Consider the following 22,233-nt stretch of genomic DNA (forward strand, 5'->3'; position numbering starts at 1 on the left):
ACTTCTTTCTGGCTATTTTCAAGGTTCCAGCCATCTCTGCTCAGGCCGGAATTTCCAGGAACTGGCAGCTGACTGGAGCCAATTGGTCCCTCCCAACCTCCCACTCCCTGCAGGGTGGGGCCCCATGGGTGGAGGCCCCTTAGGGTGGAGTGGGGTGGGTCTCCAGTGATAGGGCACCCGGAGGAGAGGCGGCAGGCAGGCCGGCAGTGGCCTCACGCAGCCCTTCTGGATTTGATTATATAACGCTTCACAGAAGAGAATTGTCAGGGCTGAGCAGGCCTTGTAAGACATGTACCCAGCAGGAGTACACATCAGGGGTGTTTTTCAAGCGAGTTGGGGTTGCTGGCCCTCAAAACTAAAAGACAAAATCCGTCAGAGAGCGTGAAGGAGGAAACGGAGGAGGATGTAACCTGCCTGGGGACAATGATCGGGGTTTGCTAAAATTTCTTTCTGAAAGGTGAGGTGTACCAGTAACTAGGTGGCACAGAACTTGAGAGTTTACCTACAGGGTATGGGCTTGGCCTTCCGCACCCCCTCCCCCCACTCTCCTGAGGCCCCAGTCTGAAAATGTGTAGGGAGTTTGCTTGGTTGTTACCTTTGCACCTGTCCTTATTTACATGCAGAATCAATTGCTTCACTTGGTCTTTCCGAAGCACAGGGTGTGGGCAGAATCTTATCTGAAGCCATGTCCTGTTTGGACAAGTTGGACTGCCTTGGCAACCCTCCATAGGGTGGAGCAGATGGGTGGAGGCAGGAAAGTAAAATTGGGTGGCTTGTTAGCCGAGAGAGGAGAGAGGGCGGATTGTTTGCTCATGGATCATTATATTTAATCTGAAACTAAATAATTAACTTCTTTGCCATTTACAAAACATTTTGATGCAAAATAACTAATTTCTGAGGGGCCAGGACTGAGAAATGGACATGGAATTTTTTTTTTTTTCTCCTTTCAAACCAACCATAGAAGACTGAGGTAGGAGAAAATGACCAAGTGACATGACAACGAGACACCTCTCCAGGTAGGTGCCAGCCTTGGGCTGTTCCGAAAGCAGGCTCCAACTGAGACATGCCTGCTTCCATCTGTTGCCCAGGCCCTTGTATTTCTGGCCAGGGGAGCTGCCATTAAATGTTCACCTCCTGGGAGCTCTTGGAAGAGTTTGGGCACCGAAGCGAAGAAAGGAAAGTTTCTTTGGAAAGGAAGTTTAGCTACTGGGATGTTGCCTGCCCGCCCTGATCCTCCTTCTGACCACGAATTACACACACTCATACTTTTTATTATTGTTATTATTTGCTTTTTTTCTTTTTTCCCTGAAGTTCCTTTTGGGGGAGGGGGGGTAAGGGGTGGGAGAAGGCACAGGCTTCCTCCTTTAACATCCAAACGCTTGGGAGGGTTGAAAAGGGGGCACTTCCAGATGGTGTGTTGGGTTTTCTCCTTACACCTGGCTGAGGTCGGCTGGGAAACAGACGTGCTTTGAAGGAGGCAGGTGATCTGGAGCGGCAGGGTTAGGCTGGGCTGGAGGAGAACCCTTTGAGTGCATTAACCAGGAGCTGAGAGGGAGAATGTCAGAAGCAAATCCTAAGAGATTACCCAAGAAACTTTGCTTCAGCTACTCGCATTTCTCTCTCCACACCTCTCTCTGTCCCTCTCTGCATCATGCTTCTAAGGAAGGGGGGTAGTCATTTATAAGGTCGGTTCTGTAATAAAACGAGCTATAGCTTCAAGACAAGCTACTTTCAAAGGAGGCTGGCAACCTCCTTAACCTCCTCTGACGTTAAGGCCTGTGTGTATTTCTGAGCTCTTGCAGCTCATTTGAACCCTCATAAAGCAGCTGTCAAGTAGGTCTCGTGGAGGGCTGGAAAGGACCTGGGAGACAGAACTCTATTGCTTCTGAAACTTCATGGAAATGATCCACCAAAGCTTTTGAAGATAAAAACATGTGGCTGTGCATTTTAGTGAAAATCTGACCCTTATTTTGACATCGGTGAAGCCAGAAGTATAAGTAGAGAGAGTGTGAAGGCAAATCTGTTTCTTCCTTCTGGAGGAAAATTCAGTTGTATTGGCCCTTCCCAGGAGAACACAGTTGGGGAAGATGACATTTGCTCCAGCCATGGAGAATTATTGTGGCAATGGTGATGTTTCTGTATTTTTGCTTTTAGGCAACTTGATAACTTAGAAGGTTTTTGTTTGTTTGTTTTTAACCAGTTTTGCCCTTTTTTTCCACTTGTAAGTGCAGTTTTGTTATCCCGGGATTGCTAGTTTGGAATGTATGTCTTCTAAGCTAATTAAACGCAACTAAGAGGTCAGTGTGTTCAATGTTTGGAAAATAGTTGTAAGAAAAAAACGGAACCACATTTGGGGGCCTCCTCATCTCTGAAACCCGCATAAAATGGTAACAGAATTCCTGAGCATGTTTAAAATCCAATAGGTTTTAAAGACCCTGACTTTGGCAAACTGAGTTTACTGCCTGGGTCCTAGTCTTTATACCTGTTTTAGTGCGCCACCTACTGGTTCTACTTAAGTCTGCTGTCAGGGTTGTGTAGCGATAGATTTTCCACAGCATTTGTAGTTTACTTAGCATTCTTTTAACATGATGGTAATAGCCGCAGAGCACTGAGTTGCCCATGCGTAACAAAAGACACTAAGTTTAGGAGCCCCAATTCTTCCAGTGCATGAGTTACTTCCTAGTTATATGAAAGGCCCTTTGGGGACATTGCAGTTATTACTCTGTTCGGATTCCAGACCAGAACCCAAAGACAAGGTCAATGCTAGCCACAAAAGTGGTCTATTCAGAGATGGACACAGTAGGTAGAGTCTAAATGTTTTCTACAAATAAATAAAAGTCTGATTTGTGTTAATGTGTTTGATTCTCTTCCTAAATTTGGTTTCTTTCTAGCTTAGCTTCTCACTCTTGCTTTTATTAAAAGTTTTAATCATTAAATTAATACATTTAAAAATGAGCACACCAGTGTGTATAAAGCTGCCCCCACTCCCAAGCAGCTCTTGTTTAAGGTTGTTTTTTTTGGTTTTTTTGTTTTTTTGTTTTAATAGCATGTCTTCTTCCAAATCCTGTGACTGTCACTTAAAGTATAATCAGTCATTTTAGAAGCTACCAAATTGGGAGCAAAGTGCTGTTGTTAAGCATGTGAGTTAAGAGCGAGTTTGGTTCTGTTCATAGTGCTATTTGAATTTTGCAGACTTTTTATTGTCCAGTGGTACATTATTTAGTTAGATGTTTCAAAATAAGGTGTTTTAATTCTGTCATTACTTCTTCATTTATTAGCTGAAATACTGGTATGTGAGAACTCTCCCATCATCAGTGATTGAGTTACTCTTGGAGGTACAGTTCTGGACAAATAAACCCTTACAAGTATTTAATAGAAATGAATGAAGATGTGTTAGAAGCGGGGAGTTCCTGTCCTGGCGCAGTGGTTAACGAATCTGACTAGGAACCATGAGGTTGCGGCTTCGATCCCTGCCCTTGCTCAGTGGGTTAAGGATCCAACGTTGCCATGAGCTGTGGTGTGGGTTGCAGACGCGGCTCGGATCCTGTGTTGCTGTGGCTCTGGCGTAGACCGGGGGCTACAGCTCCAATTAGACCCCTAGCCTGGGAACCTCCCATATGCCGCGGAAGCGGCCCAAGAAATGGCAAAAAGACAGAAGAAAAAAGATGTGTTAGAAGGGATGCTTTATATTGGACACTTTTTTTTCTTCTAAGAGTAGGTCTTTCAGAGCACTGCTTTCCTTAAATTTAACTCAAACGTAAAAATTAAAGAACGAAAGGGATTTAATGAATGTCTGTAAATGACACAAGCCATACCAGGTTAATGTGTAGTTCATTTCTGAATGGGTTCGGTACTCATTGCTATAGGCATTTGCAAAAGTCAGTGAAGGCTTTATGAGCTGAGTGGTGGGGTCAGCATGACCTCTAAGGCCAGGGATCGTAGCAAGGAGGCAGACACCTGGCATTGTTCCTGAAGTCAACCAATTGAGTGCTGTGTGTATAGTATATCAATCCAAAAATATGTGCATATCCATTGATATGAACGACTTAGGGGGCAAAAGAGCTTGGTTTGTTGGGGTTTTTTTTCTATTTTGTCTTAATCTCATTTGATTTCTATAAAAATCTTGAAGGTACATGTTTTAGGAAGTAGGTAAAGGAGGTCCGCTCTGCATTTCACATGTGAAAAAGTCTTCCCCACTCCGTGGCAGGGATGGGGTGCAGATCTCCTGCTTGAGTCTCGAGACCAAGTCTCTTTCTTTATACTCCTGAGAATATGGGTGCCTCTGTTGGGGAGGATTTGCATCAAGATACTGTCTAGTGAAGTGGATGCATCTGTAAGAGGAAATTAAATTTAAAAGGCTCGGGGGAGGGTGGCCAGCCCTGGGTCAAGGCTGCTGAATTATCTGCCCTCATTGATATAAGCAGGCGATCTCACATCTTTTGTTTACAGTCTGCTCTGGGGCCCTGGACAGCAATTCTTAGGCCCATATCCATCTGTACAGCTGCTAGGCTGGGAACTGGTTAATAATAGATCCCAGGACACAAAAGGGGTTTTCATCCTTCATTATGAAATCATCCATTTTTCACTGGCTGTGGGTCTGTTCTTGCTGGGATACAGAAGAGGGTGGCAGCACCATTGATTTGAGCAGCCTGGTATCAGATTGCATTCGTAGATTATAATACGCCCTGTGATGTAGGAAGATAGAATTTTGAAGGCAGGGCCTTCTCTTGCGCTCATGATGATGCTCACGTGTTGTCATGAGACCCAGGGCAGTGTGTCTTCAACAGAGCAGGGAGGCCCAAGAACTACACAGTATTGCTTTTATAATTGTGCGTGAAGATAGCTTCGTTTACCCCCTAGCGCGTGGAGACCGCTCATTGCAGGGTTGCTACCATGGAGGTGGGGATGAGGAGTTTAAATGCGGAAATACGGGAAGTCATCTAGCCCTAGGGATTTCTAGACCTTTCTCAGGTAGAACTCAATCTCGAAGTTGTTCATCGTTAACAACCTCACTTCTCACCAAGGTGCTGGACACGTCAACCAAATTTGGATAGAGGAGGTAAACCCTGGAGCAAGGTGTTGAAGCTCTGGGTAGCACACGGGCAGGGATTCCGTGACCAATGAGATGCGGCTGAATGTTCAGCACGCGGCATATTTTGTCGTGTGAGGAGCAGTGGGTTTGATGTGCATTAGCGCTAGCAGTGAAACTAGTCCAGAACACAGGAGAAAAGGGGTAACACGAGCATAACACAAGAAGAGAAAGACCAAACGGGAGCAGAATGGACAGTTTCTTTGCAAGCTCAAGCTTGGCTTATTTCCTAATGAGGAGAAATTGGAGTGAACACAAGCTAATAGCCTAACTATATACACAGTGCTTAGAAGACAGTAAGAGGTGGAAGGGGGAGCTCAAGACCTGCGTGTAGGCATTTCGCAAAAGAGGAAACGTACATGCTAAATAAAGAAGAAAACGATGCTTCATTAATAATTCAATCAATGCGGAATGAAAAGAGTTCGCCATTTTGATATGAACAGAGTGGCAACGTCTTGAGGGTTTTTTTTCTTTAATGATAACACATATGGCTGGTAGAAACGTTGGGAAGCGGGTTCTATTTTATGGATGGAAATGATAAGAGTATCTGCTGGGTGATACAGCAAATGCTTGGGGAAATGTGCGTGCTTCTCACTCAAGAATTCCCCTTGACACAGTTGATCCTGAAAGGTCATGAGGGATGTGCGGGAGAATATACGTGTCAAGATGCTCACTGCTCTCTGTCCTGGTGAAACTTTGGAAGCAAACCTGAGTGCCCCATAAAAGGGATGTTTAAAAATCTGATGGGTTCACACAGTGGCGCCGGATTTGATGGTGTGGAACCACATGTAACTGAAAAAGAAACGGTTTCCCAGGAAATCATCAAGCGAACTTATGGGAACCATATACCATGCATGCTAAAATCTATTTAAAAAGAGGGTTTGGAGGAATGAGAAGAAAAATATCCACGATAGTTAGTTCTAGGTTGTCTTCTGCCTGCCTGTTTTTGTTTTTGTTTTTGTTTTCCTGATTTTTCTGAAATGAGCATAAGGGGGAAAGAAAAGGTATTTCCCTCTTCCCGTTGAGCTGCACCTACTCTTCAGCAAGCTTAGCTGCTCAGCAGGGGCTGTACCTATTGTTCCAGAAACGTCAGAGTTTACGTATTTGAGTTAGAAATGGCAGTTGGCTTTCACATGGTTATGACCATGGAATCTGGTGTAAATTATATAAAATGGTATCTTTCACAGGCAAGGGGAATAAGTTCCAGCCTCTCCGAGGGCAGGAAAGAAGAAGGAATGGAGAAGGGGAGTGAGAAATGGTCTATTTTATTTTTACTAGTTTATGTTTAAAGTAACCTCAAGACTTAGACAGACACCTTGTTTTGTTTTCTAGGCCAAATACCCGAGCACCCTAGAAAGCATAATTAAAAGAATGCTCATGTTTGACCCAGTCCCTGTCAAGCAAGAGGCCATGGACCCTGTCTCGGTGGTAAGTTTTCCAAAATCGAACCCCTCTTCTTATTTATTCTAAGTGGTCATAACTTGGGGGTGGAGGGTGGGAAGCTCCTTGGACCTTTTGCGTGTAAAAATACAGTTAAGAATAAAGTGATTTGCTTAAACTCGTTGCAGCCACATGGAGCTGTGACTGCCAGGTGACTGGGGGAGAAGCTAGCCAAAGAATGAACTTGGCGGCCAGGGTGGAATTTCATTTCCCTGAGAAAAGGGAATTAGGGTCATTGTCTTTTTGACACTCTCGTGCTAAGCTACCCTTCTTGTGAGCTAGGTCCCTGTACATGCTTCTCGGCCACCAGGGACCCGGTAATTAGGCCAGGTGTTTAGATAGGGGCAACACCAGTGCTGTGAAGGTGGGACATGGGTGACAGCGGAAGTGTCTGACTTCAAAGCTGGTTGAACTTGAGAGAATCTGTCTGGTTTAGTGAACGCAAAATAAGGAACACACTCCCAGCTCTGTCTTGCTCTTTTCTTCCACGGGCTTGGAAGAACACTCACAAGGGGGAGAAAGAAACTTGGCTGGAGCTGGGCATCTGAAGGTTGGTAATGACACGCTTGCAAAAATTAGATCATCCTTATGCGTTGGCGGTGGAGCCTCCTGCCAAAACTGTTTATACAAGACACGGGGGGTCACTCTGAGGCCCTTGGAATGGAGTTGCCATGGAGAATACTAAACGGTGAAGTGTTTACCACTGTGTATAGTGAAAAGTTAAGTCAGAGTGGCTTGAAGGAAATAACATTTACATTCCCCACACGCTAACTGGATAACCATGTATCTGACTAAGAGCAATAAGAACTTTATTAATCAAAAAACGAAATTGATTTCTAGTGTTCTTTGTTTTGTCATATTCATCAACCCCTTTCCCACTATTGTATGATCACATTGGAGGAAAATTAATGTATACAGTGTCTTCATTAATTATATCCATGAACTATGAATAGATTTTTTGGTACTGGAGGATGTGATTATTTCATAAATGATGCAGGACCATTGGTGATGGATTTTACTGTTCAGTTTACTTCCAGTGCTTTTAATCAAGCATGAGAATGTGGCACCAGAGCCTAATTTAAATCTAAAATGAAGTTGGCACCATGCAATTGAAGTGCAGGGGCATGCACTGGGAAAAAAAAAAAAAAAGAAAAGAAAATGAATTCGAAGTAACAGTTGTGCTTGTAATGCTATAACTTATATGAATACATGGAGTTAAAATATGGAGAAGTATTTTTGCAATTCACCGTCTTTTTCTCTTTCATGCTCTTAGTCTGCAACTTCTCCTGATACTTAGAGAATTTAATAAGGTTGTTTCACCAAAAGATAGTTTCAGTCCTTACAACGAAGTTCCCTTTTCTTAATTCGGTGCAGCCTCAGGTAACTCAAACATCTGGGGAATAGGGGCACTGTGATGATTTTACATAACAACATTCAAATTTTATCCTTCCCGCCTTCATAGGTGGAGTGTGTAAGACCTGATTTATGGTTCCTTTATTCCTTTTCTCCTTTTTCATTTCTCCTTTGACCTGAACGGTGAGGTCTTTGTTTACTCAAGCCAATGTTCTAAATGTCAAGCAGGAGGCATTCGTAAGAAGATTTGGTTTAATTCTCTATTTGAATAGAAACATTTTAGTGACTTCTCCCACCCTTTTCTTAAAAAGTGAGAAGAGCAGAAGCAGTCTGCCTCTTTGATATCTTGTTACAGTTGAGAGAAAGCGAGGCAATGCCATTGCTCTCTTAGATGCCTTCGTGCTGCCTACCCAACCTTGTGCCCCGAGGTAGGTGGTAAGACTCTGGATGGCCCATCCTGTTACGAAGGTGCAGCACTAGGGAGCAGAGTATGGCCTCCCCTCTGCGCCCTGGATTTCTGCTACTTGCTATCAATGCCATGTTGGCAAAACCATCCACAGCTCCCTGAGCCTCCAGTTAATTTTTCCTTATATGTAAAATTGGAGATGATTATTTGTAAAATACGAAATGGCAGGTGTACATAAAATGCACAGTAAAGGACTTGTTCTTGCCCATGCACTACCCCAAAAGCTGAAAATTAAAGGATGTAATTCAGGAAGTGAGAAATAAAGACATTTCTTTATTCTTTCTTATTCTGGTCGTCCAGGAAGCTTACTCTTAAAGAAACTGCTTGTTCTTTTTTTTCTTTTCCTTTAATGAAAATTGGCATCTAACAGGCTCCTTACAGATTGAGAAGTGCTTAAAAATCAGTAGCTTCTCTGCCCTGTTCTAACAGAAACTTTTCCTGACTTTGCTGAGCCTGGTAGAAAGAGAGCCTTCTGCTTTCGTTTGCATGCAGGGGCATGGCATTTGCTGTTTCCAGAGAGTTTGTTTATAAATGCTGGGCGCCTTCCTGCACTCGGAACCCCACCCTCAGTATGACGATTCGTTTGACTTGCTATTGCCCTGTCACGGACGGTCACATTTTTTTCATTTTAATGAACAGTGAAACAGAGACTCACCCATGTTTCGTGCAGTCGAGCCATGCACTGAAGCCATCTCGGGATGGAAAGCTCACCAAAACTATGTCCCACTAAGTAAGAAGCTAGTAATTCTCACTTTCCTATAAAGTGATAGCATTGGAAAATTTATCCAGACCTTTGTCCGCATGGCACTTAAAATCATTTTTTCGAGAACAAAGAACTGGTATCATCCTGGGCCTTGTCGGCAGTAAAACCTGGCTCCCAGAGCTCGCGGAGGCCTCCCTTCAGCCACTGCTGGTCGAGCACCTGGGCCAGACCCTCGTCTCCCACTCCAGTGACAGGAAGCCACCAGCAAGGTCTGAACACTTGCATGCATGTTACCACAGGGACAGAACTGTTCTTAATAACGGATCTTCTGGAAAAGTAAACCCATTACCAGCCCTGGTGGGGGTCGGGAGTGGGAGAGACCCCTGCTTCCGTCTTGTCTGCAGGCTGCTCTGTTCCAGCAAAGGGGGCTCCTCCAAAGGGGGCTCCTCCGATAAGCAGTGTGCATGGAGGTGGGGTGGGGGGCTGGATGCCCAGCAGGGGCCAGAGGCATCCTTTCTGCCTCATCCGTACCTGCCTCCCATTCAGATTTCGATGGGGCAGCCACGCGTATTTGCATTGCTTGGTTAGAAGAGAGGAATGGTCTGGAGCCGAGAGGAAGCAACTCCTGACAGGGTATATCCTCCTGAGGCGCACACCCCAAGCAAGCCGTGTGTGTCAGCCCTTACCCTGTGGAGAACCAGACTGTCGCAAGCTGCTTGCAGTGGCTTATGTGCTCCACCCAAATAATTAAACACTCCTCACAGAAGGTTCTGGTAAACACTGCTGTGAAATTTGCTAGGTAGACAGTTTAAAGAGCCACATTTCTTCACGCTTAAGTGAGGCAGTTGAACTGGAAATAGTTAATAGTGTACTCAGTTCTGTGCCAGGGACCAGCAGACCCCCACTTGTACCCCCAGAGCCTTAGAAACCTCCCGTCCAGTAGGGGGTGGGGGCAATCGCGGGAGGGCAGACTGCCCTGCAAAACTGTGCATAATGTAGAAAACCTCTCTCTACGTGTGGATCTTTCTTTATGGCTTTAGAATCCTGAGACTCCTATTAAATTTGCACATCTCCCAGGTTCTAAACTCCTGCTTTCCTTAAACTCACCCCACAGATTAAAAAAAAAAAAAAAAAAATCCAGCAATGACAGCAATAGAAGTATGTCCTCATTTTGCTTCCTATGTAGCTGCCAATAACTTGGCATTAAAATCTAGGTCACAGGGAGGCCTTTGAGGACTAGGGCTGAAATGAAGGGAGAAGCTACATTTCGGTGAGTAGAAACAATGGACACTGCCTCCCATTTCCTGGAGTTTTTGTTTCTCGTACCAGAACTTTTGCCCTTTAGAAAATTATATCAAGCTGGTTAAACTTTAGAACTAGGAGAACTCTTTTTTTCCTCCTATAGTCAGTTACTTCCTTAAACCCTCATTGTACCTACTTTATAATTTTTGTTAGCAAACTTTGTGCCTCTTTTGCTTTTGCCTATTTTAATACTTAAGTTTAAATCTATTTCAAATTCATATTGCGGTATATTTTGGGCCTCTCCCCTTGTAGCGTATCTGATTCTAAAGAAAGGTAGAAATAGTCTTTTCCTCATTTGATCCTTGATGCATAATTCAAAGCTATTTTTAAAAACAACGATTTAGGTATTTTATATCCTCCTGTCCTTATTTTAGTGAAAAATCTCCCCCCCCCCCGCCACACACACACACACACACACACACACACACACACACACTTTAATTGCATTTAAACAATTTACCAACTTTTAATGATAATAATGAGTCTTTTTATTCCGTATCTCTGAGTTTGGAGCTGTGCTGTTCCAAGGATGGTCTGTGGCACCTTGGGTCGCTCCCCAGTGATTCGGAACCTGCATCTTAACAAGATTCCCGGGTGAACTTGTGGGCTAAGTAAAGTTTGAGAAGCCTGCAGAGCATCAGAGCCCACTGCAGTGCTCACTTCTCACAGAAGGAAGAGAACGGACCCCTGGGACCATAGTGTGTGTGTGTGCTAAGTTCATCACTTAGGTATCTTGTGGAGTCCAATCTTAATCTTAACCTCACAACCTCCTAGAAGGTGGGACCTGGGCATGGCTTTGACCAGTTTTGCATATCCTCATGGCACCTGCACTTTTAGTATTCATTTGGTAATTTTTCTTGCCTTTTTTGTTTAATACAACTGCTTTTTAGCATCATAAGGTTCTTTAAAAGGGAACCTGGTATCAAATAAACACTTAACTCTTCTAAAGCACTGTATGTTCATCATGAGCCATCTATCAAGATCTCTGGTACCCCTCAGAGAGGTGTGCACTAGACAGCAGGAATCACTGTTCTGAATGGTTATAAAGATGATGATGCTCCAGAGAAAGAAAGGACAGAAGAACAAAACACATCTTAACAATGACAAACTGACATCAAAATCAGATGTGAGATATGGACTTGCCTGGCCCCTTCCTCTCTGATAACGCTGATGCCCACTGGGCCCAGAGAAGGAACCAGGCATCTGGAATTTTGAAGCAGCACAGGTGATTCTGATGCATAGCCCAGGTGGGAGCCACCCGGTGAGGCCCAGAGGGGACAGGGTGTGATCTCAGGAGTAATCGCAGTCAAAACCACAGCTACCTCACAGTTATTTTTAACTCACTAGTGACCACCACAAGGGCCGAGGAGGCTCAGAAAAGAATAGTGCGTATAAGCTGTTTAAGTATAAGGCCCTGTTGAAGGGTTTTCTTGGTTGTATCATGAGCTCGTGTTGCCTCAGAATCACAGCGTACGGTTTAGAGCTGGAAGAGAAGCATCGGGTATTACTTTCCCTGCAGGGTATTTAAATACCAGTAATTTTCTGCAGGCGGTCTTGACATGTAATCACTAAAAATTTGTTCCCCTAAATGCCTACAAGAAAATGGCTTATGTTGAGTTTAATTTTTTTTAAGCATTCTACAGCAAAGGTTTTTTTATTATTATTATTTTTTAATCTTAGTGAAGGAAGAGAAGTCATTTTAGTGCCATGGACAGTACCCATAAAATGCAGTGGGGATTGATTTATATTTACAGCTGGTAAATGAGACTTAGGTTACCTTGATATTTGTAAGCGAGCAAGGTACCTGAAGATCCATTAGGTCCGTTGTGGAACAGATCTTAGATGTGGGAGGAAACAAGCATTTGTCTCTCCTCCAGGCTCATATTAGGTTGTCCTCCAGCATCTTTAGATTGCGGTGGGGGGTGGGGGTTGCAGGTGTAGAGTAGAGAATGCCAGGCCGCAGCTTGTGTGCAAGTCCCTTCCGGCATCACACGTCATAAATGTTTGAGGCATATTCTCCTGGCTGTCTCTCAGAGTTCTGTGTCATCCACACATTTGGAAATCGTCGTCTTCTACAGCTTCATTCAGACGGTGGATCTGTCCATGGAACATGCTGGGGCCAAGGGCTTAAGTACCCTAGCGTGATTGGCCTCCCATATATAGGTATGCAGGGTGACTGGCCATCCCGGTTTGCCTGAGGCATTTTCCTCAGATGTGGGACTTTTAGGGCTACAGCCAGGACAGTGCGGGGCAAACTAGGGCTCTTGGTCACTCTGGGCATGGATTGCTTGGTGGCCGGAGACCATCCTAAGGCACTACCGTGCAGCTGTTTGTCCCTGTTACACAAAAGGATCCGAGATACGTTGTGTGTCCCTGCTGAGGTGGCAGACACTAAAGTTAGGGAGAGTTTTTTCCGCCAATTGAGAAACCCCATCAGGAATGTGGCAAGGTTAGCTGGCTTGGCTGGTCCTCGGTGAACCCCAGTGCCACCTCCTAATGATAAAGGCCCATAAGCCTTCTGTTTCATAAGCTGTTTCAGCATTTTACCAGGTATCATCCTCAGCCTTAACACTGGACACAGCCATCATCATCCCAGAATTAAATGCGATGTTTTCCCATGGGACACAGTCACCTTAACCTCAGTGCTTACATTTATTATGAGACCACCGCTGCCATACATTCTTTTAGGCTCAAGCAGATATCTAAAGCCAAACTGCTTATTAAAGTCCATGTAAGTGAATGTGCCTTGTTGGGTGTTTTCATCTTAATTCACCTTTCAAGCCGATGCCCTTTCCTGCAGTCGACACGTTTCTGTCTCTTTCCCGACAGTCCTACCCGTCGAGTTACATGGAGTCAATAAAGCCCAACAAGTACGGCGTCATCTACTCCACCCCCTTACCGGATAAGTTTTTCCAGACCCCGGAAGGCCTGTCGCACGGGATGCAGATGGAGCCGGTGGACCTCACGGTGAACAAGCGCAGCTCCCCGCCCTCGGCCGGGGGCTCCCCCTCCTCCCTGAAGTTCCAGGCCCCGCACCGGAGAGCCTCGCCCGGGCTGAGCCTGCCCTCGTCCAGCCCGCCCGCCAAGAAGTACTCGCCGCCGCCGCCCCCCGGCGTGCAGCCCTTCAGCGTGCCGCTGTCCATGCCCCCCGTGATGGCCGCGGCGCTGTCCCGGCACGGCGGCATCCGCAGCCCGGGCATCCTGCCGGTCATCCAGCCCGTCGTGGTGCAGCCCGTCCCCTTCATGTACACCAGCCACCTCCAGCAGCCGCTCATGGTCTCCTTGTCGGAGGAGATGGAGAATTCCAGCAGTAGCATGCAAGGTAACCCCCGCCCCCGCGGCTGAGGCCTTTAGAAGGACCTTGCCCTGCGGGTCTGCCCCGCAGGGTGTGGGGGAGGGAGCACCGGAAGCCTGGGGCCGGGAGCTGCTCTGCGCTGAAAAGGAAACATTCAGAGTCTGCCTAAGGCATTTCCTTTTTCTTTTTAAAGGGTGGATAGCTGGTAGGGCTCCCAAGAACCAGGCCAGCTGTTGAATGCTGTGAAAGAATTCATTTCACTAAGTCACTGTCAGCTTTGGGATAATATGAATCTTGACCTTAGAGTTTGCTTTATTGACTGCCAGCTTGGTGCTTAGGTGCAGAAAGGCATATAAGACATACCTTTAGGAGTCCCCATTGGGGCTGAGTGGGTGAAGGACCAGTGCTGTCTCTGTGAGGATGCAGGTTGACCCCTGGCCTTGCTCAGTGGGTTAAGGATCCCATGCTGCTCCAGGCTGCAGTGTAGATCTCACATGCCGCTCGGATCCAGTGTTGGCTGTGGCTGTGGTGTCACCTGGCAGCTGTAGCTCTTTCGACTCCTGGCCCAGGAATTTCCATATGCTGCAGGATGGGGGTCCTAAAAAGAAAAAGAAATGCCTTTAGACCTTGTAATAACTAATGGCTGTTAAAAGCCACCTTGTTTACTGACTGGTCAGAAGCAAAGGCCTGGGGTTAAAGGAGATAAACAAAGGTCATAAGGAAGAAATCCTTGGGGGGCTGATGTCTTAAAAGTCCAGCTTCCTACATACAAAGCTTGCTGGCAAGATAATCTTCAGGAGTGACAGGAGTCCCCCCCAGATTCATGTCGGCTGTCACTGCCAAAGGCGAATAAATACTCACACACACCAGTGTTATAGCTAGAAGCTGTGCAATAAAGTTTTTAAAGGCTGAATTGGTAAATTGTATATAGAGTGACTTTTCTATTTTTATTTTTTAGTACCTGTAATTGAATCATATGAGAAGCCTATATTACAGAAAAAAATTAAAATAGAACCTGGGATCGAACCACAGAGGACAGATTATTATCCTGAAGAAATGTCACCCCCTTTAATGAACTCAGTGTCCCCCCCGCAAGCCTTGTTGCAAGAGTAAGTATATTGAGGCCTGCCTGGCATTTGCATAGCAGTGTGCTTCATGGAGCTGGAGCTGGAACAGAAGCACCAGCTTCCAACGCAGGATGTGTTGTGGATTGCCAGGGCTGCCTTGTTGCAGGGGCAGCCACTGGGCCAGACGGGAAAATCTCTCCAAAAACAACGTACTCTGTCGCACAAATTACATCATGTTTTCAGTGAATTGGTCAGCAGTGATTTTGCCACTTAACTCCATAAATCATGTTTATCTTGGGTTTTATTTCTCATCCTTCCAGAGGCTGTGTATATAATTCTCCCACCATCTTTATCCCCGTATCACCCTAGATAGAATTTGGTGTGGTAGATACTCCACTTAAGTTTGGATCCTGAAACTGTGTCATAGGATCACACATCTTCCTTCCCGTTGCTAGTGCTCCTAAGTGTTTCCGTGATGGAGAATGGCTTGAATCAGAATTTTTCAGGTCAACCTCAAGCCCAAGAAAGATAGTCCAGAACCAGGCCTGTGGCAACAGAAAGTTGACCGTGTCACTCAGAGACGCTTGGCATTGAAAGAACTCTTTATTCTCTGGTCTTTTGAATCACGTCTGCCCTAGAGTGTTCCGTGGGTTTTCGAACTGCCATTTCGTAGGAAGTTTACGCGGTAGTGGTCAGCATCCAGGCACCTGAACAGTAGCTGGTGTCACACACAGGCAAAATAACATCATGTCTGGGGTTTGCCCTCACAATCGAGATCCTCGACTCCTACCAGTGATGGCACTGGGGGCTGTTTGGAGTAGGTGCGAACATGACCTTTGGATCTAACATCTGGGATCCCAGCTCTGCTCGCCGCCATACGGATGACCTTGGCTTAGTCACCAAATCTTGTTGCCTCTGTTACCTCTTTATTTTCATTATTGGTTGTAATTATTTTTCTTGTTCTGGTCGTGTCCACATTGGATGTGGTGGCCAGTTTCCGATTACAATGGAAGTGCCACAGTTACTGTCTCCTCAGGGTCCCTTCTGTCATTTTCCTTCCTTTTTCTCCGCCCATCCTCTGCCTTACATAGTTCTGCAGCAGAAGGTGAATTCTTTGCTTTTCGAGCAGCGGCTTTCTGAAACTTCAGATATATTCTAGTTGTATCCGCATGCAGCCTAGATAGGGTGCCTTCATAATAGTTCATGGATTAATTGTCATTTGCACCAAACCAGTCCATTTTTTTAGAGGGTGTGGAGGTTGTCATCCATCCCCTGACAGGTGGAGAAGAGAATGAATTTTCTCAGCCACATCAGCAGGGAGAGTGTCTGGGCGTCTTGTACAATATTCCTTCCATAATTGCATAGTGCCCCTTCTTCCCCCCCCCCCAAAAGGAACTTTTCTAAGCCTTTTTAAAGGACTTACTTCATTCTCCCAAAACAAGCATGTGAGAGTCAGAGCAAATAGAGAACTGATGAGCCAAGACATAAATAACTTGCCTATAACCACACCAGTTAGCAGCACAGGGGGCCTGGGCTGATCTGCTTCCAGATGCTTGCTCTTCCTGCCATTTTTAGCCCACATCTAGCTGATTGCATCTGCTCCTGCCTTTGAGTGAAAGGAAAAACCAAAATGGATACATCTTATGGGCTGAATTACCTCATCTTGAGGATGAGGGGCTTCTCTGGCAAGGGAAAGGGCAACATGGCTGGCACTTGTAATTGTTTCTACATAGGTGATGAAAAAGATGCTCTGAAAGCCAACTGCCCACATTGGGGGGGGGGTCCATTGAGGAAAGGGGGTTGTTATTCCAAAGTCTAGGTCATTATGAATTACAATGTAACATGTTAACAGAAGAAGACTATTTAAAGACAATGTTTTGTGCTCTGAATGCTGTTGAAAAGAGAACACTTTTTCTCTCTTCCTACTTAAAGTCACAGTCTTTTGATGCTCTCGAGCTCAGTGACTTTAAGTGATGACTGAGTAATGTGCTTATCCTTAATGTTAAGCGACGTGTATTTGGCCTCTCAGAAGACGGAGCAGATTAGCCACAACGGGGACATGTACTCTCCTCTCACAGATGTGATTAAGTAATGTCTTGGAGTGTGCCCAGTAGCATCCCACATAGGAAACCAGTTAGCCAGGAAAGGATCACTGCAAACCGAGCGCCTGGTACCATTTCAATTAGGCGGCCCCAATAATTTTTGCCTTGGGAAACCCTTCCTTTATTTACAGGAGCCAACTTTAAAATACAGCCTTGAAATCCATTTGCTTGATCATGGAATTAGAGCGTAAGAATTATGTTGAAAGGCTCTCCAATGTGTATCAGATTCCTTTTGTTATTGACGTGTATGTGTGAAAATATATTCAGAACACAAAGCTTGAGGATGCGATTTCCCTCCTGCGTTGTGTATGTGAAATTGTAGCAGAGGGAGTGGTTTCACTCAAAATAACGACCAGGTCTCTAACATCTAATAACTGTCTTCTTGGTGATAATGATCCCAAACAACCTCTTTAAAAATGAGCAGCGAGGAGTCAGGCAGGATGAGTACCATCCCAAGCTCCTGACTTCAGCCTCAGCCTGCACTGCCATCCGGTTCTCAAGAGATGGGCTGCTGACCCCTCGCAGAGTGATGCTACTTTCTGAGGAAGCTGTTGGCTGGGGTAGAGACTTCCTGATTGGGTGTGGGGGCAGCCCCCCAAATTTCAATTTCTAGTTTGAAATTAAACAACTAGAAGGGCAGAGTTGCCAATCTGGGTCTCTGAACCTTGAAATAGGAATAGCTACCGTCAGCAGATTGGCGTCGGGAACAGATTCTGCTCTCAGGTGCTTTGTGCAGATTACTCCCGGCAGCCTTCTGAGGTTGGATCATCGTCACCCCCGTTTTACAGAGAGCAAGCTGAGGGTCGTGGGGATGTCAGTGGCAGAGCTGGAATTTCAGGCTGGAGCGCACAGCCTTTTAGGCTACCTTTTTGGGGGGGAGGTGGGTAACATTTTTCACAAAACGAGCAACTGGAAAAGCAGTCACAACTGCTGCACAGAAACTGTTAGACAGATTCCCAACCCATAAACTCTGATAACTGGGGGGAGACTCTCAAGTGATCTGGGATTCTCTCCCAGTGTCTCTAGAAGCACGTGAGAGACATTTAACCATTCGTTTTTTTCCCCCTCAGCATTTTATTTCCTGAAATTCTCTTAACGAAGGTGAAAATGTTCGTTTGAGGGCCTTACTCTTGAAAGTTAAAAATAAACTGGTAACTGTTTTCTTTTTATTGAAGATCTTGGGTTAATAGTCGAGCTTTCTAAAAACTCTGTTCATCAGCCTCTCACTTCTCTCTTTTCTCAGCTCTTTGTTTGTACCTTTATATCATTGAAGTCCTTGTTCTTTTTTTCCTCCTCTCACTAGTTCATGTTCACTTTTCTATGTACCTAAACTTGGCTCTTGTATTCTGTTGTATCATCCCTCTAAGCATCAGGGTTGGAAGGTAAAGTGATGCTCAAACAGACAGTTTTCTTGGCTAATAGTTAAGTGAGAAATAAATAAGGTCACTTAAGACAAAATGCACCTTTTATTCTCTTCCTAGTCATTGCTTCCAGTGCCTGAAAAAGTTGTTGATGAGGGAAGTGTCTTTACAAATTTCATCTCAGGGACTGTCTTTTGAGTTTTTTTATGTTTTATTATTATTTTTATTCTCTATCTCACAGGATTGTTTACCCTCATCACATTCTTTTTTCCTTTTCCCGAGTCTTTTTCCCACCATACACACTTAGATAAAACATTCATACATTATTTGGAACATTTTAAGAACTTTTGACTTAAACTTAAAAGAAAAAGAAATCTTCTGTTACAGTTAGAGGCCAGCTACATAGGCTTGTAAGGTATTAGTAATTAGTCATTAGAAAAGCAAATGGACGGATTAGAATTTGTTCTTTTTTTTTTTTTTTGCTTTCTTAGGGCCGCACCGTGGCACATGGAGGTTTCCAGGCTAGGGGTCCAATCGGAGCTACAGCTGCTGGTCTACGCCACAGCCACACCAGATCTGAGCCACGTTTGCAACCTACACCACAGCTCACGGCAACACCAGATCCTTAACCCTCTCACTGAGCAAGGCCAGGGATTGAACCCATGTCATGGTTCCTAGTCGGATTCGTTTCCGCTGTGCCGCAAATGGGAACTCCTAGAACTTGTTAATTACCTACATCAGTCAGCAGAGGAAGCCTGAGAAAACTACCAGTTTTCCCCAGCTCTTCCTCATCTGCGTTTTCTCTCCACCAACATTCTTTCTGAAAAAGAGAAAGTTCTTAGTGTTGAGAAAGTTAAACGTGATTGAATTTGAACTCCCCCCACCCCCACCCGCAGTGACGTGCAGGCGCAGGAACCGAGAGTCTGAATGTGAGGAATCAGGAAAGCAGGGAGGACCGTGGCCGAGGGGCCGGGAGGGAGCCCATCTGTGCCCGGAGCCTGGCCGGCCCCGGTGAGGGGCTTTCTTATCTGACCACCAGAGCTGCTTGCAGTTCTCCCTGCAGGAGGAGGAATAGTGACAGTAAAGGTTTGAGATTGTGAAAAACAGCTGTGCCAGCATATTTTTTTTTTGAAGATCAAAATCAAATAGGAATGGAGCCTCTTTAAGAGACTCACCCTCAAAGCCAATTGTGTAAAAGATAAAACGTTGATGCATCCTACTGTGTGGTGGCCTGAGACTTGGGGACCTTTTACTTTTTCCCCACAAGCACAGTAAGTGGAAACCTGGGCAGCCTGTGAGAAAACACAGGACGGCGTTCACCAGCACTGAGTACCAGCAAATTCTTCTATAGGAAGGCAGATTTTAATTGAGGAAAAGATTCTCTCCTAGCACCTTGCGGCGCCTCCCTCTAGCATAGCACCTAACCCTTCTTACTGTCATTACTTATCTACATGTCTGTCTCCCCCTAGAGTGTGCTCCTCCAGGGCAGGAACCCTGTTTTAATTCATCTTTGTGTCCCGGTGCCAAGCCCAGTGCCTGGCTCATGGTAGGTGCTCACTCCATGTTTGTTGAATGAATATAGCAGTGCTTCTTGGGTTGATCAGCTAATTTCTTTTGGTTTACTTTGTTGGGTTTTTTCGTTTGTTTGTTTGTTTCTGCCCAGTGTTGTTAATGCTTTTGGTAGCCTGAAGGAAAGGAAGAGGCTTTCCCTCACCGTTGTGCGTTTGGCTCTGGCTTTCCTAGGAATCACCCTTCCGTCATTGTGCAGCCCGGGAAGAGACCTTTACCTGTGGAATCTCCAGACACCCAGAGGAAGCGGAGGATACACAGATGTGATTATGACGGCTGCAACAAAGTATACACTAAAAGCTCTCACTTGAAAGCACACAGAAGAACACATACAGGTATTAGAATCGCTTCATCTTTCTTCTTGAGTACTAGAATGGAATGTTAAAACAAATGATCTGGCTTTCAGAGGTTATCATAATGAACTCTTTTTCTGGTATCTTGAGAGTTACCATAGATGGCTGCAGAGGGCTCTTGTCAGTTGTGAAAAATGAAGTTTTTAATAATGATGTGTCTTTATAATCATTAGAATAGCTTCAGAGTAATCTGTGTAAAAAGGTACCTCAACAATCACTTGCAGCCCTCTGGTCTCTGTAGTGAGAGAGAGGCAGGAATCCTCTACCAGGAACAGAGGGGAAGGTGCCCATAGCCATGGGCCTGTTTGATCAAGGATGGCTCCTCATATGGGCTGTCACTTAATCAATGCTGTACATTATCAAGTTCATGATGGGAACAACAAAACAATTCTTTGTGCAGAACAGGAAATGCAGCAGTTTATCGAAGTGGAGTTCAGGAGCTCCCTGGTGGCCTAGCGGTTAGGGACTTAGTGTGGTCAGTGCTGGGGCTCGGGTTATTGCTGTGGCTCAGGTTCATTCCCTGGCCAGGGAACTTGTGCATGCCATGAGTGTGGCCAAAAGAAAGAAAAAAGAAATGGAACTCAAATGGAAGATAGTCATTAAAGAAAAGTGAAAAAAAAGTGGGTAATTATCCTCTTCTAGAATGAGGGAACTCATGTGTGAGTGCCTGCTGTATTCATCCTGGGGTCTTTTCCAGCTTGCCCAGATTGACCAGAATGTGCAGCCAGACCTTATAAAAAGAGTTAATTAAACAGGTGAAGAGAACATAAAATTGTTCTGTGGGGTCGTGAACATTCTGTACCAAAACATCTTAAGGAATTCATACAAACAAATGCTTTGAACAACCTGATGCACGGCAGTTGGTGATTAGTGTCCATGATGGGCCTCATCCGACCTGACCTCAGACTCTGGGATGTGACATTCTAGTGTAACAGCCGTTTGCCCCTGTGCATATTGCCTTAGCTCGGAAGGGAGACCTTTTGGAGTCTTGTGAGCCATTCTTGTCAGGAAGAGTTATAAAGAGAAGAATCTGGGATTTGGAAGAGCAAAGGAAGTGAAGTATCTGGCAGAGTGGAAGCGAAGCTTTTCCATGCTTCTTGGGGAGGAAGCTGGGGGAATTCAGCCTGCACACAACTGTGCTTTGGTTTCCTCTGGTGTTACCATGGAGGTGCTGAGGGTGACAGCCAGCCTCGCCTTTAGAGGACCACCCAATGGGCGGTGCCAAATAGGTTCCCAAAAGCACCCCGCCCCCTGCGGTATGAATGGGGACCAGAGAGGCAGGTGTCAGCAAAGGCCAGCCTAAGATTAAAAAGACCTTGGGGAGTTCCTGTCATGGCTCAGTGGTTAACGAACCCGACTAGAAACCAGGAGGTTGAGGGTTCGATCCTTGGCCTCACTCAGCAGGTTAAGGATCCGGTGTGGTGTAGGTCGAAGACATAGCTCGCATCTGGCATTGCTGTGGCTGTGGCTGGCAGCTGTAGCTCTGATCGGACCCCTAGCCTGGGAACCCCCATATGCCGCGGGTGTGGACCTAAAAAGACAAAAGACCAAAAAAAAAAAAAAAAAAGACCTCGGATAGTTGGATGACAATTCAGATGTAGGAAAAATAACATTAGCATTTATATTCTGTGCAGCAAAGCAGGCAGTATAAATTCTGACTATCTCATTGAAATGCCAAGGAATGGCAGTCCTTTAAGGTTTCTAGAAAAAAGGGATAGTAGGTGGGAATGAATCTGAGATGCCCATCACCCCATATTACTAATTTAAACATGTAAAATCGCCATTAACTGCCTTTTTATTTGTAAAGGCCTTCAGAGTGTCTATTCCTGCGATTTTCCCTCCAGGGTCTTCTTTTTTTCACCTGTAAATTATCAATGGGGGGGCAGGATTTACTGTATTTTCAGTACATCTGAATTAAAGCATTATACTTAGGCATTGTTGTTTTTGACTAAACAAAAAATAAAATGATGACACCCCTGATATTTCAGTTGACAGGGACCTAGGAACTGCATATTTTTAAAAAACAATAAGAAAATCCTGCCAACATTTGATTGGGACTTCTCATTGAATGGCTAACACCGCATGTAACTAAGCTCCTAGGAAGGTTTACAACTTGGAGATCAACAAATACAG

General features: G+C 45.1%; 1 protein-coding gene across 3 annotated transcripts in view; it reads left to right on the forward strand.

Annotated features, from left to right (window-relative positions):
* Nucleotides 1–22,233, forward strand: part of KLF3 (KLF transcription factor 3) — a 35,953-nt gene that overhangs the window by 9,098 nt on the left and 4,622 nt on the right. Inside the window, exons 1-5 of one of the 3 annotated variants that reach the window (XM_047799163.1) lie at nt 231–1,016; nt 6,422–6,517; nt 13,183–13,675; nt 14,607–14,757; nt 19,922–20,082. In XM_047799163.1, coding sequence (XP_047655119.1) covers nt 6,461–6,517; nt 13,183–13,675; nt 14,607–14,757; nt 19,922–20,082 — 862 coding nt within the window. In that variant the 5' untranslated portion in view covers nt 231–1,016; nt 6,422–6,460. Of the gene's footprint in view, nt 1–230; nt 1,017–6,421; nt 6,518–12,043; nt 13,085–13,182; nt 13,676–14,606; nt 14,758–19,921; nt 20,083–22,233 lie in introns of those variants that run through there. The other 2 variants (XM_047799162.1, XM_047799161.1) reach the window with 2 other exon arrangements.

Source organism: Phacochoerus africanus, chromosome 10, assembly GCF_016906955.1.
Source record: "Phacochoerus africanus isolate WHEZ1 chromosome 10, ROS_Pafr_v1, whole genome shotgun sequence".
NCBI classification, from domain to species: domain Eukaryota; kingdom Metazoa; phylum Chordata; class Mammalia; order Artiodactyla; family Suidae; genus Phacochoerus; species Phacochoerus africanus.